The following is an 18769-nucleotide window of genomic DNA, read 5'->3' as shown; positions in this document are numbered from 1 at the left end:
ATGCCTGCATAGTAATGCTGCGGTTAGTAGGTATCTTAAGTTCAACTGTCAAGTCCCTTGAACAGCTGATGCTGAAAACTGAACAAATAATTATGCTGAGTAGGAAGCTGTCACCAATTAATTGTAAGAGTTTAAAATAGAATAGAATACTTTTTCACTTGGAAAGGACCTACAGTGATCATGTAGTCTAACTGCTTGACCACTTCAGATCTGATCAAAAGTTAAAACATGTTATTAAAGGCATTGTCCAAATGCCTCTTAAACACTGATAGGCATGAGGCATTGACCGCCTCTCTAGGAAGCCCATTTTAGTGTTTGACCACAGTCTCGGTAAAGAAATGTTTCCTAACGTCCAATCTAGACCTCCGCTGGTGCAACTTTGAACCGTTCCCACACGTCCTATCACTGGATACCAGGGCGAAGAGATCAGCACCTCCAAATAATGATGGGAGATGGAAGAGGGCATGTTTCAGTTGGTTCAGAGCAGCTCAGTGTCTGGGCACCAAAATACATTTTTGCCCTGGAATCCTGCCTGTAGACATGATGTCAGCTCCTCTCTGGAAGGTACTGATATCTGTTTCGCTGAAACTGTTTGCACAAAGATGACCAAGAATTTACAGCAATGAAACACAGCCCAGCGTTAACGTGGGATTCATGACCTCTCAAACTCTATACCTTCCTGTTGCTCATGAGCCATGTATTAGGAAGCACTGCAATAACCACTGTCTTTTAAAATAGTTGGGGGGGGCTTGGGAAAGCTTATCATCCAACTCCACCAGAAGAAGTACAGCTTTATCTAATCACTTTGAGGACTATATATTCTCCGAAAAGAAAAAAGATACTTGAGATTAAAAGTTGCAGATTTCCATTGTGAAAATGATGTTTTTCTCTCTAGTACTGACTGTCAATTGCAATTAAATCAGACTGCAAAGAGTAGAAGATATTAAGAATCTTTATCTACTAGGTTTCATGTTAGCATCATCTTTCCTGTGAATCAGGGACTATATTCTGAATAATTTCCCCAGAGGGCTCAAAGGAGAATTAACTAAAACAACATTAGACTGAAATTTATGAACTCAGTCATTTAATAAGGAATTATTGTGTTGATACAGAAGGGAAAAAGGTAAGGAATTCGTTTCTGTGGCAAGCGTTTCATACTGAAAGTGGAGTCAAACTTCAGAGGAACAGCATAAGAATAAAATGCAAATGACAAACTTTACTTTCAAGTACCTGCAGAAATGGATGAGTTGTGCAGCCTTTTTGGATGGCGTTTTATAAGCTCCTCAGCCACAGCTGGAAAAGAGAGAGATGATGAGGGTGTGTCCCTTATCTCCCTTATTGTCATCGGGAGACGATGAATCTTTCAGGCTTCATTTTTATGTGCCATTTGTCCTGTATCAGTTTGATGCCTGAGACTCCAGCGAAATAGTTGTGGCTCTAAAGATGAAAGCCGGTGGCTGCTACAATTTTTCACTTCTTTTTTTTTTAATGCCCTCTGCATTCATGACTTGCCCACAACATCCTCACAGTTTATAAGGCTTCTATTAAATTTTTAACACTCTGTCTTTTCCAGTGTCAGAGAACTCTTACTGGAGATCAGCCCCAGAGGTATGAATTATGTATCTATAAATACACTCATAAAGCAAAAAGCAGGGCAGTTCCAAGGCTAAAGCAGACCTTTTATATCCCCAGTGATCTTGGTAGTTTAAAGAAAAGCACAACTCTGTGGAAATAGTATATGTGCTAGATTTAAAGGCTAACTTTTAAGAAATATATGCACATTGTGTTTGCTTTGTGGAATGAGAAGGCCAAGCAGAGGACTGGGCTTCTCAGTGTAAGGTTTCCCACCTCACAGACCCCAGTTCTCTCAGTGCTGCTTGTAGTTTGCTGTTCAGTGATTTTTATGCAGCTATACTGTTGATGGGCAAATTAATTTTGCATCGATATCACTGCAGAGGAATCCATTTTATCTGTTTCTCTTTTGTTTGATTTTTTGGTGTTGTGTTGTCAACAGAAGCTTTTTAAGAAACCGTATTTCTGCTTGGGAAACATCCATTCACTGCTTGGGTGGGAAAGAACAGAGTAGATGAAAAATAAATCTGGAAACCCCTTGTGAAATCTTTGGATTGACAAAGCAATCGTGAACTCACAGCATACCAGTGAACACTGTTAACTGGTGCTTACAGCCAACAGAAAAAAGGGGAAAGAAACCTGTAGCTACGAGGAGACAGTCCATATTATCCACAAACAGAATCTAAGTCCTATATGAATATTTTTTGTGAAGGCACAGTCCAAACTGTGTGGCAGCCTTGCCATTTTGTTTTAAGCACAGAACAATTTGGAATTTAAAACTATCAGTTTTATTCAAGGCTGCAAAGTGTTAATTTTGCCATTGAAAAAATGGTAGACACTGTGAGAAAATAAAAACTTCAGATAGGAAAATAAAAGCATAAAACCTATATCTCAAATGTATGTCCCTTCCAAGGTGTCATGTAAGGTTTTTCAGGGGCTTCTCTTTAGCTTTTCTAGAGATCCAAGTCTTCAAAGCGTTTGCCTTCCACAGCAAACTTTTCAGGACCCGACTCCCACATAAGATGTTCATGGCAACTGAGTGGCACTTTGCCTTTTAAACCTTTCAGAGCTTACCTTTAAACCAACCTGGGGCCCTGGGCAAGAGGCACCACTTCTCCATCAAAGGACCACTGGCTCTGGGCAGCTTCCTGCTGCTTCAGCTGTCATTTTGTGAAAGATATTTCCCCCTAGACGCACCCTTATCATCTGCCTGTCATCAGACTCCCCCTTATGACTCTTACAAGTAGAAATGTAGTACCAGTAACAGGTTGTTTGCAGGTATGATATGAAAGTTTGCGCTTGCTCCCCTCCATAGATCTTGGTGATCACATTTCTTACACTTTCCACGGAGCTTTTCAGAATTCACATTCTCTGTTATCCTTAAATAACATGTTTCTCTAAGACTGAGTGGCATTTTTATCACACCATATTAAAGGATACTTTAACTCCACTGTAAATCACATACTCCAAGAAGTATTCATTGTGCTTGCATCCTGTTAGACCTACAACTTCTAGCTTGCTGTGAGTTTTGCATAGCTGCCTAGCATACCAATAAAACAGAAGCCAGCTTTGATACTTAAAGTGCTTTTTCTGAGTTACTTTCTCCCACACAACTTTTTTTCAGTCTCACAGCTTCTTCCATTACAGACAGAAAAATGAAAAATTCAAAGCATCATTACCACCCCTACAGCCATCTCCCTCATACTGCCCAAAAGTACGTTGTCTTAAGTAAATGTCGCAAATTAACTCCTTGATGGAGAAGTGATTCCTAATGAAGGACCTTTAACAGTCTCTTTATTTCTTTAGTATACAGGCAAACATAGTATGGATCATTGGACATTTTGGAATAAAACTAGAGATGAGATTAAGTAATTGTGTTAATCTAGCCTTCCTGGTACAAAAGTTATTTCTCTTCTCACATATATTGTGACATAAGTCTTTGTAAAACTCATTCCTGGTTCTGTCCTGTTGTCTTCCATCCAACAGACCTGCTGGAGCAAAAAGCTCTGATCTTCTTGCCATCACTTATGTGAAACCCCACCTACCATAGCAACTCTATCAACTTTTCTTAATGTTTCAGGAAGACCACGATTATTTTATAGTTGCAGTAGTCTTGATCATTGGCTCAAGTCCTTGACAGTGACAAAAATGGTAGAACTGGTTTTAAGGCAAGTGTTCCTGGGCCAAAAAAAAAGGTTTTCATATTAAATGTACAGTATTAGTGATTCCTTCAAGAAAATTAATTATTAATAGGATCAAAATAATTTCTCTTTGGAAGAAACTGCCCAAAATGTCACCCCAGCGGGTAGCAGATCAACTGCATACTGATGCTGTGTACCAGAATAATAGATTTTAAGAACAAAGGCACTTTAAAACTCTAGATGAGCAATTAAAAGCTGCCAAACTGTTTTTTTCCAGTTGGGTGTCACAGATGGTAAATGAAAATCACAGATGAATACTATTTTTTAAAAGCAAAACACTGATCTTAAAAAAATCATTTAAGGGGACACTACATATCCCTGACTTTCTGGAACATAAATTCCTGAATTGTGCAATTTGATGTAATGTGCACTTAAATGCTGTTATTTTTATTCATTTTTTTACCAGACTCACAGACTTACTTTCCCTCTGAGGCATACTCCAAGTTTATCTTGGGACCACCTGTTTGCATAGATTATAGATGCCTACTCTAACCATAGATAGGGCTTCTGGACATAGATAAATCATATTACATGCTCCAGTTTCTACATTGAACAGAATGCAGCTTGGATGTGCAAGCACAAATTGCCATGTAGCCATTTGGCAGACTATACTTCCTGTTTTTTCCATAATTTTTTGAATATATGTAGTTTGAAGAGATTGGCATTATTTTACTCATATGATACTTACCTCTTCTTCCTCTATCCCATAACAGAAGTGGTATGAACATGCTGAGGAAGCTCAGAAAACGAAACATATTTAAATTGGCCCTTGGCATCGTAGCTTAAAGCTAACTTTGCATGAAAGTATATTAAGAGACAATGTTAAGTACCACATTTGTTATTTTGTCCTGATTTCTACTCTGGTACCTCTGAGATAAATCTGACTGTTTCAATTGATTAAACTGTGTCACCACTTAGTTTCTCATTAAGGATAAGAATAAGCCATATTGCTAGTTCAGCTATCCAGATTTAATCAAACTGTTAAGTACTTTTTTCAGTATATTGCTATCTTCAATATGTAATTTGTTCAAATATATTGCTCTCCAAATATATTTAGAAGGGATTATGATTTTAGACCATATTCTTTATAGAACTCCCATGGACATTACTTGCAGTATTCAATGGGAAACAACTGCATGTAGCAGATAGATAGTGTAAATAGGAGAGAGCAGAATTTAGATAGGAGAGAGCAGAATTTTGACCCTGATGCTGTTCAGCATCATAACAATGCCAAACTGTTCATTAGCAGTTATTAATACATAAGTAAAAGCGAGAATTATTTGTTTAGAAGATAAAATTCCTTTTTCATATCTTTCCTTAAGCAATGATGAGTCAAAATTTCAAAATCAAAATTTCCCATGCATTAGAAATAATTCCTACTGAGTTGCACCCATTCCAACAGATCTAGATGACTACCCATGCTGTCAGATGAAATCTTCACTTTATATTTAAAGCAGCTATCTTAAGTGGCTAGCTGAAGAAAAATTACCCAAGGGAGAATTTATACGCAAACTTTCAAAAGCAATATGGCTCACCCTAAAAAAGTGTCAGTGACCTGAAGTCATCAGAAAACTATATGATCTGAACTAAATGAATTAAATAAATCAATTATGCCTCTGCATCAGTTAAAAAATGAAGTGTTAATTACCCATAGGGTCAAAACCAGAAGTACAATCGTATTACAATATAGAGAGAAAGCAAGACTACTATCCTAAAAGTAGCAATATTGCTGCTCAGAAGCCAAATCTTGGAAATGATGCACTGATTTTCTTGTTTCAGTTGCAGTTTATACTATGTTAAGGTACAAATGTTATAGCTGTAGCTTCATTGTTCTGCTTCAAGAATAGACCATAAGCCTGCCTCATTTTTAGTCTTTTGTAGACAGGTAACCATCACACTAGGAAAAAAGTAGCACTGATCACAGCTATCTGTGTATCAAGAAATAACAGTAGGTGTGGAGACAACTTGTGCAATACACTGCTGGACTCAAGTGCTACTCTGGGTCATCAGAGTCCCTATTCAGTTATATCATCAATCACAATATAGTCTATCTTAATTTTTAATCAAATTATAGTAAAAGAATATCAAGAAGAACCGAAGATCAAGATGGTATGGCACTAGTAACCCCAAAAGATGCAAGGAAAGGGACATCCCTAGTGTCAAACAGAATGGTAAAGAAAGAATAAAGAGATGAAAAAGCTTTGAGTAGAGCTCTGTACCTTCATGGACACCAGTAAGTACTTGGTTCTTCTTCCATCCCTCACTTTCATGAACCTTCCCACAATTTAAAAATCAGGCAACAATCAAGAAGAAATGGATGAATGGGAAAGGCCTTAGGGAAAGGCCTTAGAAACTGCTGCAGAAGGTGAGCAGACTTGATTGGCAGAGAAGAAATACCAATGTTATCTTAAATGAAAAGAATCAGAGGAGGAGAAATTGCAAGATGAGTGGCAAAATCCATCTAGGCGAACGTTATTCTATGGAAGTCTAAAATAGTTCATTTAAGTCTCATAACCAAATGCTTAAGAAAGATCACTACCAAAAATTGATGTCCACAGAGTCACTTGAGAGTATCTTCAAAAATAAAAAACTGTGGGTCCCCAAAAATTCAGTGTGTTTCACTGTACATACCTAGCATAGGCTAAAAGAGGGTGGAAATGGAACATGGAGTTTCCCAATGTCAAATCAGGGTGGGAGGGAAGAATGAACGGCACCCTCAGGAAAGTATGTTGGTAGTGTAGTTAGGGTGAGAAATCTGATTCCTGACGGTTTTTCATAATGCCCAAATCCCTACTGCCCTTGAGTTAAGTGAATTGAAAATGTGATGTTAAAATGTACTAATCTTCTTTTTTTTTCTCTTTTCCATCCCAGGAGGTGAATTAGTTATCCCTCTACTTGTAGAAGACCCTTTAGATATCCCTCCTATTGCTACTCGTGCACCTTTCATTACACTTCCCCCTACCTTTCGCCCCCTCCTCACCATTATTGAGACCACCAAAGATTCCCTGTCCATGACCTCTGAGGCGGGGTTACCTTGCTTGTCGGACCAAGGCAGCGATGGTTGTGATGATGATGGCTTGGTGATATCTGGGTATGGCTCAGGGGAAACCTTTGACTCTAACCTACCCCCTACTGATGATGAAGATTTTTACACCACCTTCTCCTTGGTAACAGATAAGAGTCTTTCCACTTCAATCTTCGAAGGTGGCTACAAAGCACACGCACCCAAGTGGGAATCCAAGGACTTTAGACCTAACAAAGTCTCCGAAACTGGTAGGACTACTACCACGTCTTTGTCCCCTGAGCTGATCCGCTCCACAGCTTCGTCCTCGACTGGGATGGTGCCCAAATTGCCAGCCGGCAAAATGAATAACCGTGAGCTCAAACCCCAGCCTGACGTAGTCTTGCTTCCGTTGCCCACTGCCTATGAGCTAGACAGCACAAAGCTGAAGAGCCCGCTAATCACTTCCCCCATGTTCCGTAATGTGCCCACAGCAAACCCCACGGAGCCGGGAATCAGACGGGTTCCGGGGGCCTCAGAGGTGGTCCGTGAGTCGAGCAGCACAACGGGGATGGTCGTCGGCATTGTGGCTGCTGCTGCCCTCTGCATCCTCATCCTCCTGTACGCCATGTACAAGTACAGGAACAGGGACGAGGGGTCCTATCAGGTGGACGAGACGCGGAACTACATCAGCAACTCAGCGCAGAGCAACGGCACGCTCGTGAAGGAGAAGCAGCAGAGCTCAAAGAGCGGCCACAAGAAACAGAAAAACAAGGACAAAGAGTATTATGTGTAAAAAAGAATACTTATTTATATATAAATATATAAATACTTAATGAGATTTAACTGAAATATCAGAACCATTGCAGCGAATGAGATTAGGTGATATCGTTTGTGGGAAAAAGTATTGGGAAAAAAAAATTCAGCAGTGACTGTTAATGTCTCAGTCATCGCTTGGAGTCAGCAAACTCTGCCCTAATGTATTATAAAGCACACTTAGCGTTCTGGAGATGGCGCGCACAGCTCTGCCCTGTAAGTGAACTTGGACGTCTCCAAATCTCCTCCTCCGCTGAACTTTCTGCAAAGGTAGAAGACTTCATGGCTTACTTGTTTCATATCTCCAAGTGAGTCTTTAACAATGTTCGTGATCTCTGACTGTATCGATAATTTTTCAGTTTACTTATTAAAAAAAAAAGAAGTAAAACGAAAAAAATGCAAACATTATGAAACAACAAAAAAATATTGAACAAACTGATCTGGCCGTGTCCAGCATACGTATAATTTTTCGAGATTGGAGGAGGGGAATAAATGATTTTGGAGATTGTTGGTTTTTTGGTTTGGTTTGGTTTTGTTCCTTGGGTTGTTTTTTGTTTGGTTTTTTTTGTTACTTTTGGGTGTGGGAGGGAAGGGTGGAGAGGAACGGTGTGGGGGGTGAACCAGGACATGAATTGAGAAGAAATCTCAGAAAAAAAAAATCCATAATAAATAGAGACTATTGCCATATATGAACTCAAAAGCTACCCATGGTGTTTACTCTGCATATCTGGTTGTGTTGTCTCTAGAATCCGTTGTCTTGCAGTAAGTTGTTTGCTAACAACACAGTGAAGGTGTCTGATGGGTGGTGCTGAAGAAAATTATCATGGAAAGCTGGTTCCCTTGGATCTGGCTCCAGTATTTGTAATTGAACTGAAGAATAGATGGGTCTGGGTCTGTTCTGATCAGTCATTGGCTATATTTGAGAATATCGCTTAGTATGCATTAGCACAGACAAACTATGGTTAAAGGGATTTGAAGATTCAAAAAAAAAGAATGCTTTAAAAATGGTTAGCCATTCTGAGCTGAATATACCGTGCAAAAATAAAGGAGCCTTTCTCTGGGTTCTGGTTCTGTGACTGATTGCAATGCATGAAAAAATAATAATAAATCAGTTTAATAAAGAGATCAGAAAGACACCACTGGAGTTCAACTTGTGATGAGACCCATAAATGTCAGAAAAGCTCAACACTTGTAAAAGAATGCAAAATACACAGTTTTTTTTGACATAATACTGTTTTTCATATGTAATATTTTAATTTTGTAGCTTGACATTTCAGATCATCTCTGTCTTTCCATTTGCCCTATTCTCCCTTTTTCTTCTCTTTTATATAAAAGAAAATAAATAAAGCTGCTGTGACACACAAAAATAATAAAGAAAAAGGAATTTAATGATATAATATATATATATACACACAGATATATTTATCATGGTATGTTTGATGGGACGACTGGAACAGAAGTTCTATTATGGTCTTAACATGGAATGAGAATGTTCTTGAAGAACAAAGTAAAATGAAACGGACAACAAAAGCAAACCTTAAAAATGTGAAGAGAGCGTGTGTTTTAGCTTTGTCGCAGTTACCTGTGTCAAAAAAAAAATCTGAAATTTTGTTTACATATTTTACTACTATTTTTTTTGCTAGTATAATTTCTATATGGATACCCTGATGGTGTATATACAGTTTTATGGTTAAATTGGGAATGTCTTTTGTTTTTATTCAACTTATTTAATTTGGTTGTTTGCTTTCTACGTTTTCCCAGCTATTGTGAAAAGGATTATCTTACTGTACAGAACAATAGCCAGGTGGTTTGACAGCCATGCCTATCATGTGCAAAAAAGCAAACGAGGGAGAGAGATACAGAGAGACAGAGAGGAAAACAATAAAAAATAAGATGGATTGAGAACTTTGGAATATCAGAAATGTACACTTTTTCTGTATACAGATGAAAACTAATCAGCTGTTTAGGTTTAGAAATCTACTCTTGCTGGTGTTTATAAGTCGCATGAATATTTGAAGAAGTGTCATCAAATACACACACGCACATGGGAACTTAAATTAAAAAAAAACAGCCTTCTCAAACGTTTAGAGAAGACACTTTCATGTTAACAAATATTTTCAGTGCGTGTATGTGTGCGTGTGGTGCGTGTGCGTGCGAGGTTGAGCTTTTCTTTCCTTTTTTATTTTTTATACTAAAAAGAAAAAAAAAGACAGGTTTTAAAAAGGTATGAAAGCACGATTTTAGATGACTTGACTGGCCGAAATTATATAAAGTTGATTATATCTTGATGTCTGTAAAAGATTGCTGTTCTTGGAGTCTTGGAGTCTTGTGAAATGATTTCCTGCTTTCATTCTTCCTTTCCTTTTTGCTTTCCTTTTTTGAGTTAACGGGAAAAGATTTACACTTTCCTTTTTTTTGTGTAAGTTTCTATTGGACAGTTTTTGGGAATATGTGCATTTCTGTATGTGGGCTTCTACCATATCCCTGTTGCTTTATGGACAACCTTAAGAATTTTTATTTGAGTTATCGTGATATTACTGCTTTTTTTCCTCTTTCTTTTTCTTCTTCCTTTTTGATTCTTTTTCTTTCCTTATTTGCATTTTGTTTAAAGATATGCTTAGCAATAAAATGTTCTTCCCAAAGCCCTGGATGTCGCTGGGTTTTTATTTCTGAAAGACTTAAGGGAAATTCAAGACCTTTAAAGGTGAAAAGTAGTCTGTGAAGCAGGTATCCTCATCCCACGGCATCGTCTAACCACCATATTACAGGATCATGTTCATATTTGCATTCTTTCTTTAGCCAAATGAATCATAATTCTTTCTTTTGCAGGGATATAAATACAACTTGAGTGTGGGGTCCACCTCACACCCCTCCCAACCCCTTGTCACCCACCACCACCTCAGTAGGTAAAAGAGTAGTTCTCTGGAATATGGGTTTCAGTGACCTCAGATAAGAGGCAGAACTTCATCTGACAATGCTTTTACCACTAGGCTTTTGTATAAGAGAGGTTACTGATTTGCCTATTTCAACCCAAGCCTCAGTAGTTCCTTTTTGGCTAGCTAGTGGCAGCTGCATACTGAGGACATTGACTTAGTATGTCCTTTCTAATGTTCTGCCTGTTTTCAGTCTCCCTGTGAAGCGTGTAGCTCTTCCTGTGACATTTATGGGATTCTGGATTCCTCTCCTGTGGCCAGAAGTCTTATGTTTGATGTGCTGCAGCAGCTGAATCCTTCTGGGGATTTGGCTAGCCAATTTGATACAGAAAAGTGATCACGTCATTTTATATGAGGATCTAAATTAAGTTCTCTCAATTTATCCATGACTCTCCACTCGCTACCTAAGGATCATAGTTTACTTACTTTGGGTGCTATGGATCACACTTAAGTACCTAAAGTAGATGTTCTGAGTGCTCACTTACTTCCAGGTAGGCTCTGAGGTTCCCAAAACCACCATCACAGCTGCTGAATGCCCCTTGTTGTCCTACTGAATATTATACTCTGATTCTGGCCATCATGCAAAATTGCAAATATCCTGTCTGTTGTTAGCAAAGTTCAGCAGAACTTCAGTTCATGGTAGTAGGGTCTTTCAAACTGGATCTTCCCAAGCTACCTGCAAGATTTAACTTTTTAGAGGCATCCGGAGGTCAGCCAAATGAGTATTTCACAGCCCCTTTCGTTTTTCAACCAAGGAAGACTTCACCTTTTTTTCTCCCCCTAGCAGAATCCACGGCTGTTTTGAGCAGTGTTTTCCACAGGTTTCAGTGACAACCAAATTAGACTCAGGATAAACTGATTGTTCAGATATTCCCTATGATTTGTAACATTTTTTTTGCTCACATGTTTGCATGAGAATTCTGGTGAGAATACGTATGTGTGCGCACATGTGAGGTTTTTTTATTTTACTGTTTTCAGTTCTTTTGTGAATCATGTTCTAACACCTTACAGATCCTTGTGAGTCTCAAAACCACAGGTTCTGGTCTAAACTACACTCTCGTTCCCCTCCCAAAATGACAAAATTTCTTGGTGATGACTGGTACCTAATACTCCCAGTACTGGAGCGATCAGGTGGTATGTGGAAGATCTAGGTCTGAACTTAATTGCCTCTTCCAATATTGCAGAAAATTTCCGTATCACAAAGCAGCTGGTGTTCTGAGAAAAGCTTTTTTTTTCCTCTCAGTACTTTTCTCAAAACATGTTATACTTCATATCTTTATGAAATATTATGTGAAGCAAGAATTTTCAACCTGGTTTACCCTAACCTTCTGGCTATAGTCACTCCTTTTTTCATTTTCTCTATCACCTAATGACCATTTTATTACTTAGGCTAAATGAAAGTGTAAGATTGTTTTTAATTTAATCATTTAACAATTTAATCATTGTTGCCTAAAAGGCTTGTGATTATTGTATGTCTTTGAATGATCACAGAATTGTTGAGGTTGAAAGGGACCTCTGGAGATCATCTATAGCCAAAGCACTACCTCCCCAAAGCAGGGTCAGCTACAGTAGATTCCTCAGGGCTGTGTCCAGTCAGGTTTTGAGTATCTCCAGATGTAAACTCCACAACCACTCTGGGCAACCTCTTCTAGTATGACCACCCTCATGGTAAACAATTTTTGTTGTGGTTAGATGAAATTCAGTGTTTCCTAATCTGTGTCCGTTCCCTCTTATGATTTTTCTGGGTACCACTGAGAAAAGCCTGGCTCCTGCTTCTTTACAACATCCCTTCAGGTATTTATACATATTGGTAAGATTCTTCATAAGCCTTCTCTTCTCCAGACTGAACAGTCCCAGCTCGCTCAGCCTCTCCTTGTAAAACAGATGGTCTGATCCGTTACTCATCTTCATGGCCCTTTGCTGGACTCACTCCAACATCTGCAAAATCTGGAGCAGACACAATTACCTTACCACCATCACTGAGACAGGGATATAGCTCTTTTTAAGGACCAGGACTTGGCAGTTGCTCCTCTTCTCAACATTTTCTACTGGTAAGCAGCAGCCCACTTACTGTATCACTTTTTGAAGATCCCCATCTTAGATGCCTAGTTCTACTCTTCCCAAAACTGTTCAGCCCATCACTGCTTATTGCACAGTTGTAGAGGTTCTTTACAAGTGCTGAGACGCTTCATGAAGATCTGAGCACTGACATGCTCTAGCCTTCCCAGTGCTGGAGTTACAGGAAAGGACTAGGGAGGATCAGCTTTGATACTGGTCCTTTTCCAGGTATTGTTTCTGACAATGCCTCTGGTCTGGGAGGAAAGGGCAGAGATGCTTCTCTCCTTTCCAGTTGCCATGCCTGGCTGCTTTTCTTCCCCAAGAAGTAAGAAAATATTGATCAGACAGTTTTGTGGTAATGATTTAAAAAAAATATATCATTCCTCCTCAATTCCATAATTGAAGTATCCTCATAAAATGGTGATGACCCCCAAGGAAGACAAAGACACATGAATTATAATTAATGGATGTGACTTGACACTTAAAGCCAAAGCTAAGCATGTTATTTTTATGGAGATGCAGTTTTTAAAGCTATCAGTCTGGAAGGGGCTTGCAGGATCACAAAGTCCTGTCAAGTGCCCTATGAGCCCTATGAGCACACACAGACAGTTACACGCAGCTGTTCCCATTTTATCATGCATCATCCTTAGCTGCCAAGGCTGGCACTGGCTTCGTAGAAGATGTTCCTCGTACAGTAGAACAAATCACTGCTTCTCCATTCCCACATGCAAGCAGTGACAAAGAGATGGAAAGGCAACAAGACTTACCTTCCAGCTGTCAGCATCGCAGGATCTTCTTGGTTGAGCAGATACACTAGCATGAGAAGAGAGACTATTGCCTGCTGTTTGGCTCTCTGGATGGGATCCTGCCTGGGTTTTAAGAGCACATTTGCCAAATTGATAATGAAATATTGCAACCAGGAGTGTCATGATAAATGCAGGAGGTTGGGGTGCGAGGTCTTGACTGAGTCTTACTCCTTACTGGAGTAAGTTTCCCCACAGTAGCAACATTTGCTGGATTATTTGAGAAACAAAATTAGAAACTTTGATCCAATTTGGTAAAACACTGCCTTACACATAACAAGCTGTCCCACTCTGGTTTCTCCTCAGACCATACATGTTGCACAGCACAGTATCTCTTGTCTGTCTACAAATGTTCCTGATAACATCCTTTCTCTGGAGAGTCTGTTCATGTTGTCTTTCACAGACCAGCAAATACAGTGCCATTCAAGGCAACTTTTTCAGTAAATCATTGCTCTGCAGGGATTCAATGTCTATAATTTGGGCACATGGATGGCATGAGAGAGGAACAGAGCACACACATGCAAGAGATTATGTTGGACTGTATATAGCTGAAAAAGAGCTTAATTCTTAAAGGTATTAAGAGTGAGCGGCTGTGTGGTGCTTAGTTGCCAGCTGGGGCTAAACCACGACAAGGTGGCTAATTCTTATTGAAAACGGGAAATCAGCTACATAAATACCTTTAAAAATTGAGGCCATTTTAGCATAGTAGTCAGATCAATTTAATTAGCTAGTGTAAATTACTTGGGCTTTTGCAGTACCAAAAGGTGTAGGCAAGTGGTGGACAAGGTTCCTCTCTCTCCCTTACATGAGGTTTTCAGAACTCAGATGCCTTCAAAGTGGGACTCAAAATGAGATATTGCTCAGGTCTGCTGTAAATTAACCGGGGAGAAGTCCATTTCAACATGGTAGGATGGAGCTGCATGAGCATGTTTTTTCCTTAAATGCAATTGAAGCAGATGAAAAAAAAAAAATTTGCACACAGTTCCACACCTTGTACAAACCCAATGGAAGCACAAACCTGTGCTCCTGCCACCAAGCTCAACTTAAAGCCACTGAAGCAAGAGCTTTCATCTACCACTCTATGAATCTCTTTTGTCCACCTGTTTACAGAAGACAACCAGGGGTCAATGTCCACATGAAGTTGGCAAAATCCTGAGCAAGCAGCTGGGAAAACCTTAGGAATGATTTTCTTCAATGGCTTGTAAGCTGGGCACTATGCCTAACAGCTTTGGCGGGCGCACATGGAAAATTAAACTCACTGGAAAAAGATCTTTCAAAAAATATAGATATATTTAATAATGCTGCCAAAGCCTTTGGAATACTATTAAAAAAATCAATCAGAGAGCATTTGGATTTCAAAAGTACTTACGTAAAGTGTTAAAACACTCGACCACAAAACAGGATTGAATCACACCATGGAAACAAAAGTGGAAATGGGAAAAGTGAAGGCTCTGCAAACCATCAGTAATGGTATCTGAATGACTTCCTTGGTTCCAATAATTCTTCACAGTTTGTCGTATAGTTTGGCCCAATAATTTATAGTCTGTACTACCAGGTGGTGGTAACAGCAAGTCTTTAGTAGAATGGGGAAAGAGGTAAATGGAAGGATCATTCACAGGGTGATGAGAAACTCCCTTCTGAGGAATAGTTTCAAAGGGCTATTTGTAAGAGCAAATGAAGAGAGAGAGACAAAGCCTGCATGCAGTGCACAGCCATGCACCCAGTAAAGCAGCAGGTGAAGAACAGGAATTTGATTTCCAAAGCTAAGAATGCATGAGCTGAGTTGTGTTTATGCATCAAGGCTAAGAGTGTTTATGTATCAAGCCCTTTTCTCCACATGCATTACGAATTAGAGCTTACTTGCACCACTGTTTTCTTCCCCAGAATCCCAGGGATAAGGAGCAGGACACTCCTTCAGTAGGTCTATTTGAACTCTTTAAGTATTTGATCCCTGCCACTTCTTCTGCATCATATGTTTGATGATTATTCATTTCTGCCTGTTCCCTGAGTCACGAGTGTTACTTTACATCTATAGTTCCCTTGTGAACTGATACTAGTATCTCCCCTGTGCAAGGGTGGAAACTAAGACAAAGAGACTTGCCAGTGGTTATATAGAAAATCCATGGTTATAACAAGATTAGTCCTCAAAGCTTCCGGACTCTCCCACTCTTTAGTCACGCCTCCAAAGTACACTGTAGTGCTGCCAGAGGTGGAATACATCCAGTCCTCTGGTTGACTTTAGCTTCTCCAAATCAAGAGCTAGCTGTCAGATTTCAAAGACTTAGAGCAAATGGTGGAAATACAGAAGCTTCTAAAAAGAGAATAAAACCCTTTTAAACTAAGAATAAACCATTTTAAAATGGAAAATATTGGGTTATCAAGTGTTTATTAAAAATATCCCCTATTTTTATAGGTAAGGACATAGGCACATGCATGCACTTGAACACCTAAAGCAATTTCTAGTCTGCGAGAGTCTAGCTTTACAGTCTGCGAACTCCTGCAGAAAATCACTGCATCTGCATCTGTAATGTTTCGCTATAAACAAGCTTTTACACCAATTATGACAACATCAATGACAACACAATTTTATTACATCTAATTATAGGAAGTAAGACTAAATGCCCTTCAGCTCCTAGGTCAGTGGGAGTTGAAGTTGATTGTTATCTTTCACAATCTGTACTGAATTGCATAGTGTTGCCAAGATTTTAGCTGACAAAAATCTTGTTATCTGGATAAATTGGGTTATAACTATTACAAATGTTCAGAAACTACTACAACTTCCTTTGAAGCTGATGGCAAAACTTCCCTTACAGTAAACAGAGAGTGCTCCCATTCCATAATTCAATGCAAGTTTTGCATTTAAAACAGTTTGGACTTTTTTGTTTCCCTTTACCTCATGGTGTTCACTAATTTTTTTAAATATTAGCTACACTATGATCAGAAAGAAAAATGACTATGGTATGTATTGTAAAGGCTTACTTGGTAACAGGGAAAGTTTTTGGAGGGCTGTTTCTACTCCCTCAAAGCCTTGCTAACACAAGGATTGAGTGTATAGTAAACTCTCAGAAGCCTAGGCTTCTCAGTTCTGCTGAGATTTTTGGGCTCTCACAAACAAGACTTACTTTCAATGACCATAATGTCAAGATTTCTTCTACAGAAAGGGGCCTATAAATAGATTTAAAATTCTTATTTTTCATAGCTGATGGCACTTTGTATTCTTGCTTTCTCGTTGACCCATTTTTCTGGAACAACAGAACAAAATAAACTGCATACCCAGCATATGTGGTGTTGCGTTAAGAGGCAGATGCCCAAAATCAGTGTTAGTAGTCTGGTCGCGCCCAACCCCTTTCGTTGGACTCTCATGGGTCCGAATGCACTACTAACATCACACAACCTGCTCAGCCAGACACCTCCTGAACTCACACAGCCGCACTCAGAGGTACGGTCGCGTTCAGGGACAACACACACGCGGCTGAGTCAATCAATGGTGCGATTTATTGAAGCAACAGATGCACAAGTTCTTTGGATTGCCGGTGATAAATTCACTGTCTGCAAAGCACGTGCAATAAATTAAATACGGCCGGGTTACACACGCGTGGGGTGATGAAACAACTCTAGAGATTCCTAAAATTCCCACAGATCCACTCGGGATAGCCAAGTGTTCGAATCTTACCCAAAGGCATCCCAATGAGGGGGGAAGAGATGGTATCTTCCCTGATATCCAGCTCTTTTCAAACTATTTATAGTGGTTTACTTTGCAGGTGGAGTTTGAGTGACTCTAGTCATACATACCTTTATCAGGATTGGGTCAAAATTCTCTTGCTTCGCGTTTAAAGGCACAGACTAGGAAAAATTCAGTGCGCACGCTCATTGAGGGGTGGTCGCACCTTGGGAGGTGGGTAACTTTTGAGAGGGGTGTGCGTTTTACTATTGTAATGGTATTACAATAAGCAAAGTTCACTCCAAGTACAGCATTTCATCAAAGTTGACAGGTCACTGACCCAGGGCATCGAATGTGCAGCTTATTGATGTACACACTGTGTACTTTTAGATTCCTCTGTTCACAGAGCGTGGCCGTGACTTCTCCACTCCGCTCCACCCTCCCTGCAATCTCTCCCAGAGTCAGCACACCAAGTTCCCCCGATGGTGCCAACATCTAGGGTTGTCTAGGGAATCACCATGGTACAGACTCGTTGTACACTAGCGCTACGTTCCACCCTGTCCCAATGCTGTTCTTAGAGGGTAAATTTCCAAATTGCCCCTCAGTGATTACTCCACATCTGGGTAAATGCAATCCCAGTCCATCAGTTGGACTGTTACATTTAACATAAATATACTGGGCTGTCATACTTAACATACACATACAGGGTGAATACCCCAGGTGTAATACTTCACTGTGTAGCACTATGACATATTGCAGCTTGAGCACTTGCCAATGAAGTCAAGAAATGCTTTGCTACTGATTTCAGAGAGCATTGGAGCAACACTTTAATGAATCTCAGCAGTGCAATGACTGCAGAACAAACTCACCACTGACAGATGTAAAGGAAAAGTATGTGCAATTCTGAAGCCAACTGCAGTCCCATGCCTGGAATTCCTCACATAAGTTAAAGGATTCATACTTTCCCCCAGTGACATAATGTATCCCATATGCTAAAGGGCATTTGATACAGTGCCACCCATGCAATTATATCTCATCACTTCGTCTAAGCTAAAATTCTTAGAGGTTGTTGTCAAACAATATGAAACAGAACTAGAGATGCTTGTTTCAAACAACAATTTAGAGCTATGCCTAAGTGTGAAACATTTTTTGGTTGTTTTGTCCCACTTAGAGCAGTGGGACATGACTGTGAGGGGAAGTCAAATCCCAGGTTCAGGCCTTGAAGTGCTCAAAACACAAATGCATAACTAGATTCTACAACACAAATTCATTTGTATTATTTTAATGCCATTATACAGCAACATTTGTGCTAAAAAGTCCTAACCCAATCAATATTGTCATTTGTGGGAGAAAAAAATTGGCTTCAACTTACAAAGCAAGCAACCTTGAGCTGAGTCAAAGCCTGGTACCTAATGGCCATTCACCCACCTAACCAAGAAAGATTTTGTAAACTAACTAACTGATCGATGAAAAAACTTATGGAACGATTTTCACCTTTATTCAGGAGATTTCTGAGCTATAAGTAATAGTCCAAATTTCATTTCTGTCTCAAAGTTTAGACCAGAAGAGCAGTAGCACTAGACCAGCTGCAGCATTTCTGCACTGACGACAAGGTTCATATCCTCAGGAGATACTAGACAGGGCTGGAGTGTCTTTAGGTGCCAGGACTCCAACAGTAGAGGAGCAAGTGCTGGCTTGAAGATTATAGAAAAAAAAAAAAGAAA

At 39.5% G+C, this 18769-nt stretch overlaps 1 protein-coding gene across 1 annotated transcript in view; it reads left to right on the top strand.

Annotated features, from left to right (window-relative positions):
* LOC104619127 (neurexin-3-beta) overlaps positions 1 to 7969 on the top strand; it is a 9152-nt gene extending 1183 nt beyond the window's left edge. The window contains exon 2 of the mRNA XM_010284904.1: positions 6645 to 7969. Coding sequence (XP_010283206.1) covers positions 6785 to 7570 — 786 coding nt within the window. The 5' untranslated portion in view covers positions 6645 to 6784 and the 3' untranslated portion in view covers positions 7571 to 7969. The remainder of the gene's footprint in view (positions 1 to 6644) is intronic.
* Positions 7970 to 18769: the final 10800 nt, after the last annotated feature.

The sequence above is a fragment of the Phaethon lepturus genome, unplaced genomic scaffold (assembly GCF_000687285.1).
Source record: "Phaethon lepturus isolate BGI_N335 unplaced genomic scaffold, ASM68728v1 scaffold7654, whole genome shotgun sequence".
NCBI lineage: Eukaryota > Metazoa > Chordata > Aves > Phaethontiformes > Phaethontidae > Phaethon > Phaethon lepturus.
This window is presented reverse-complemented; position numbering and strand designations above follow the sequence as displayed.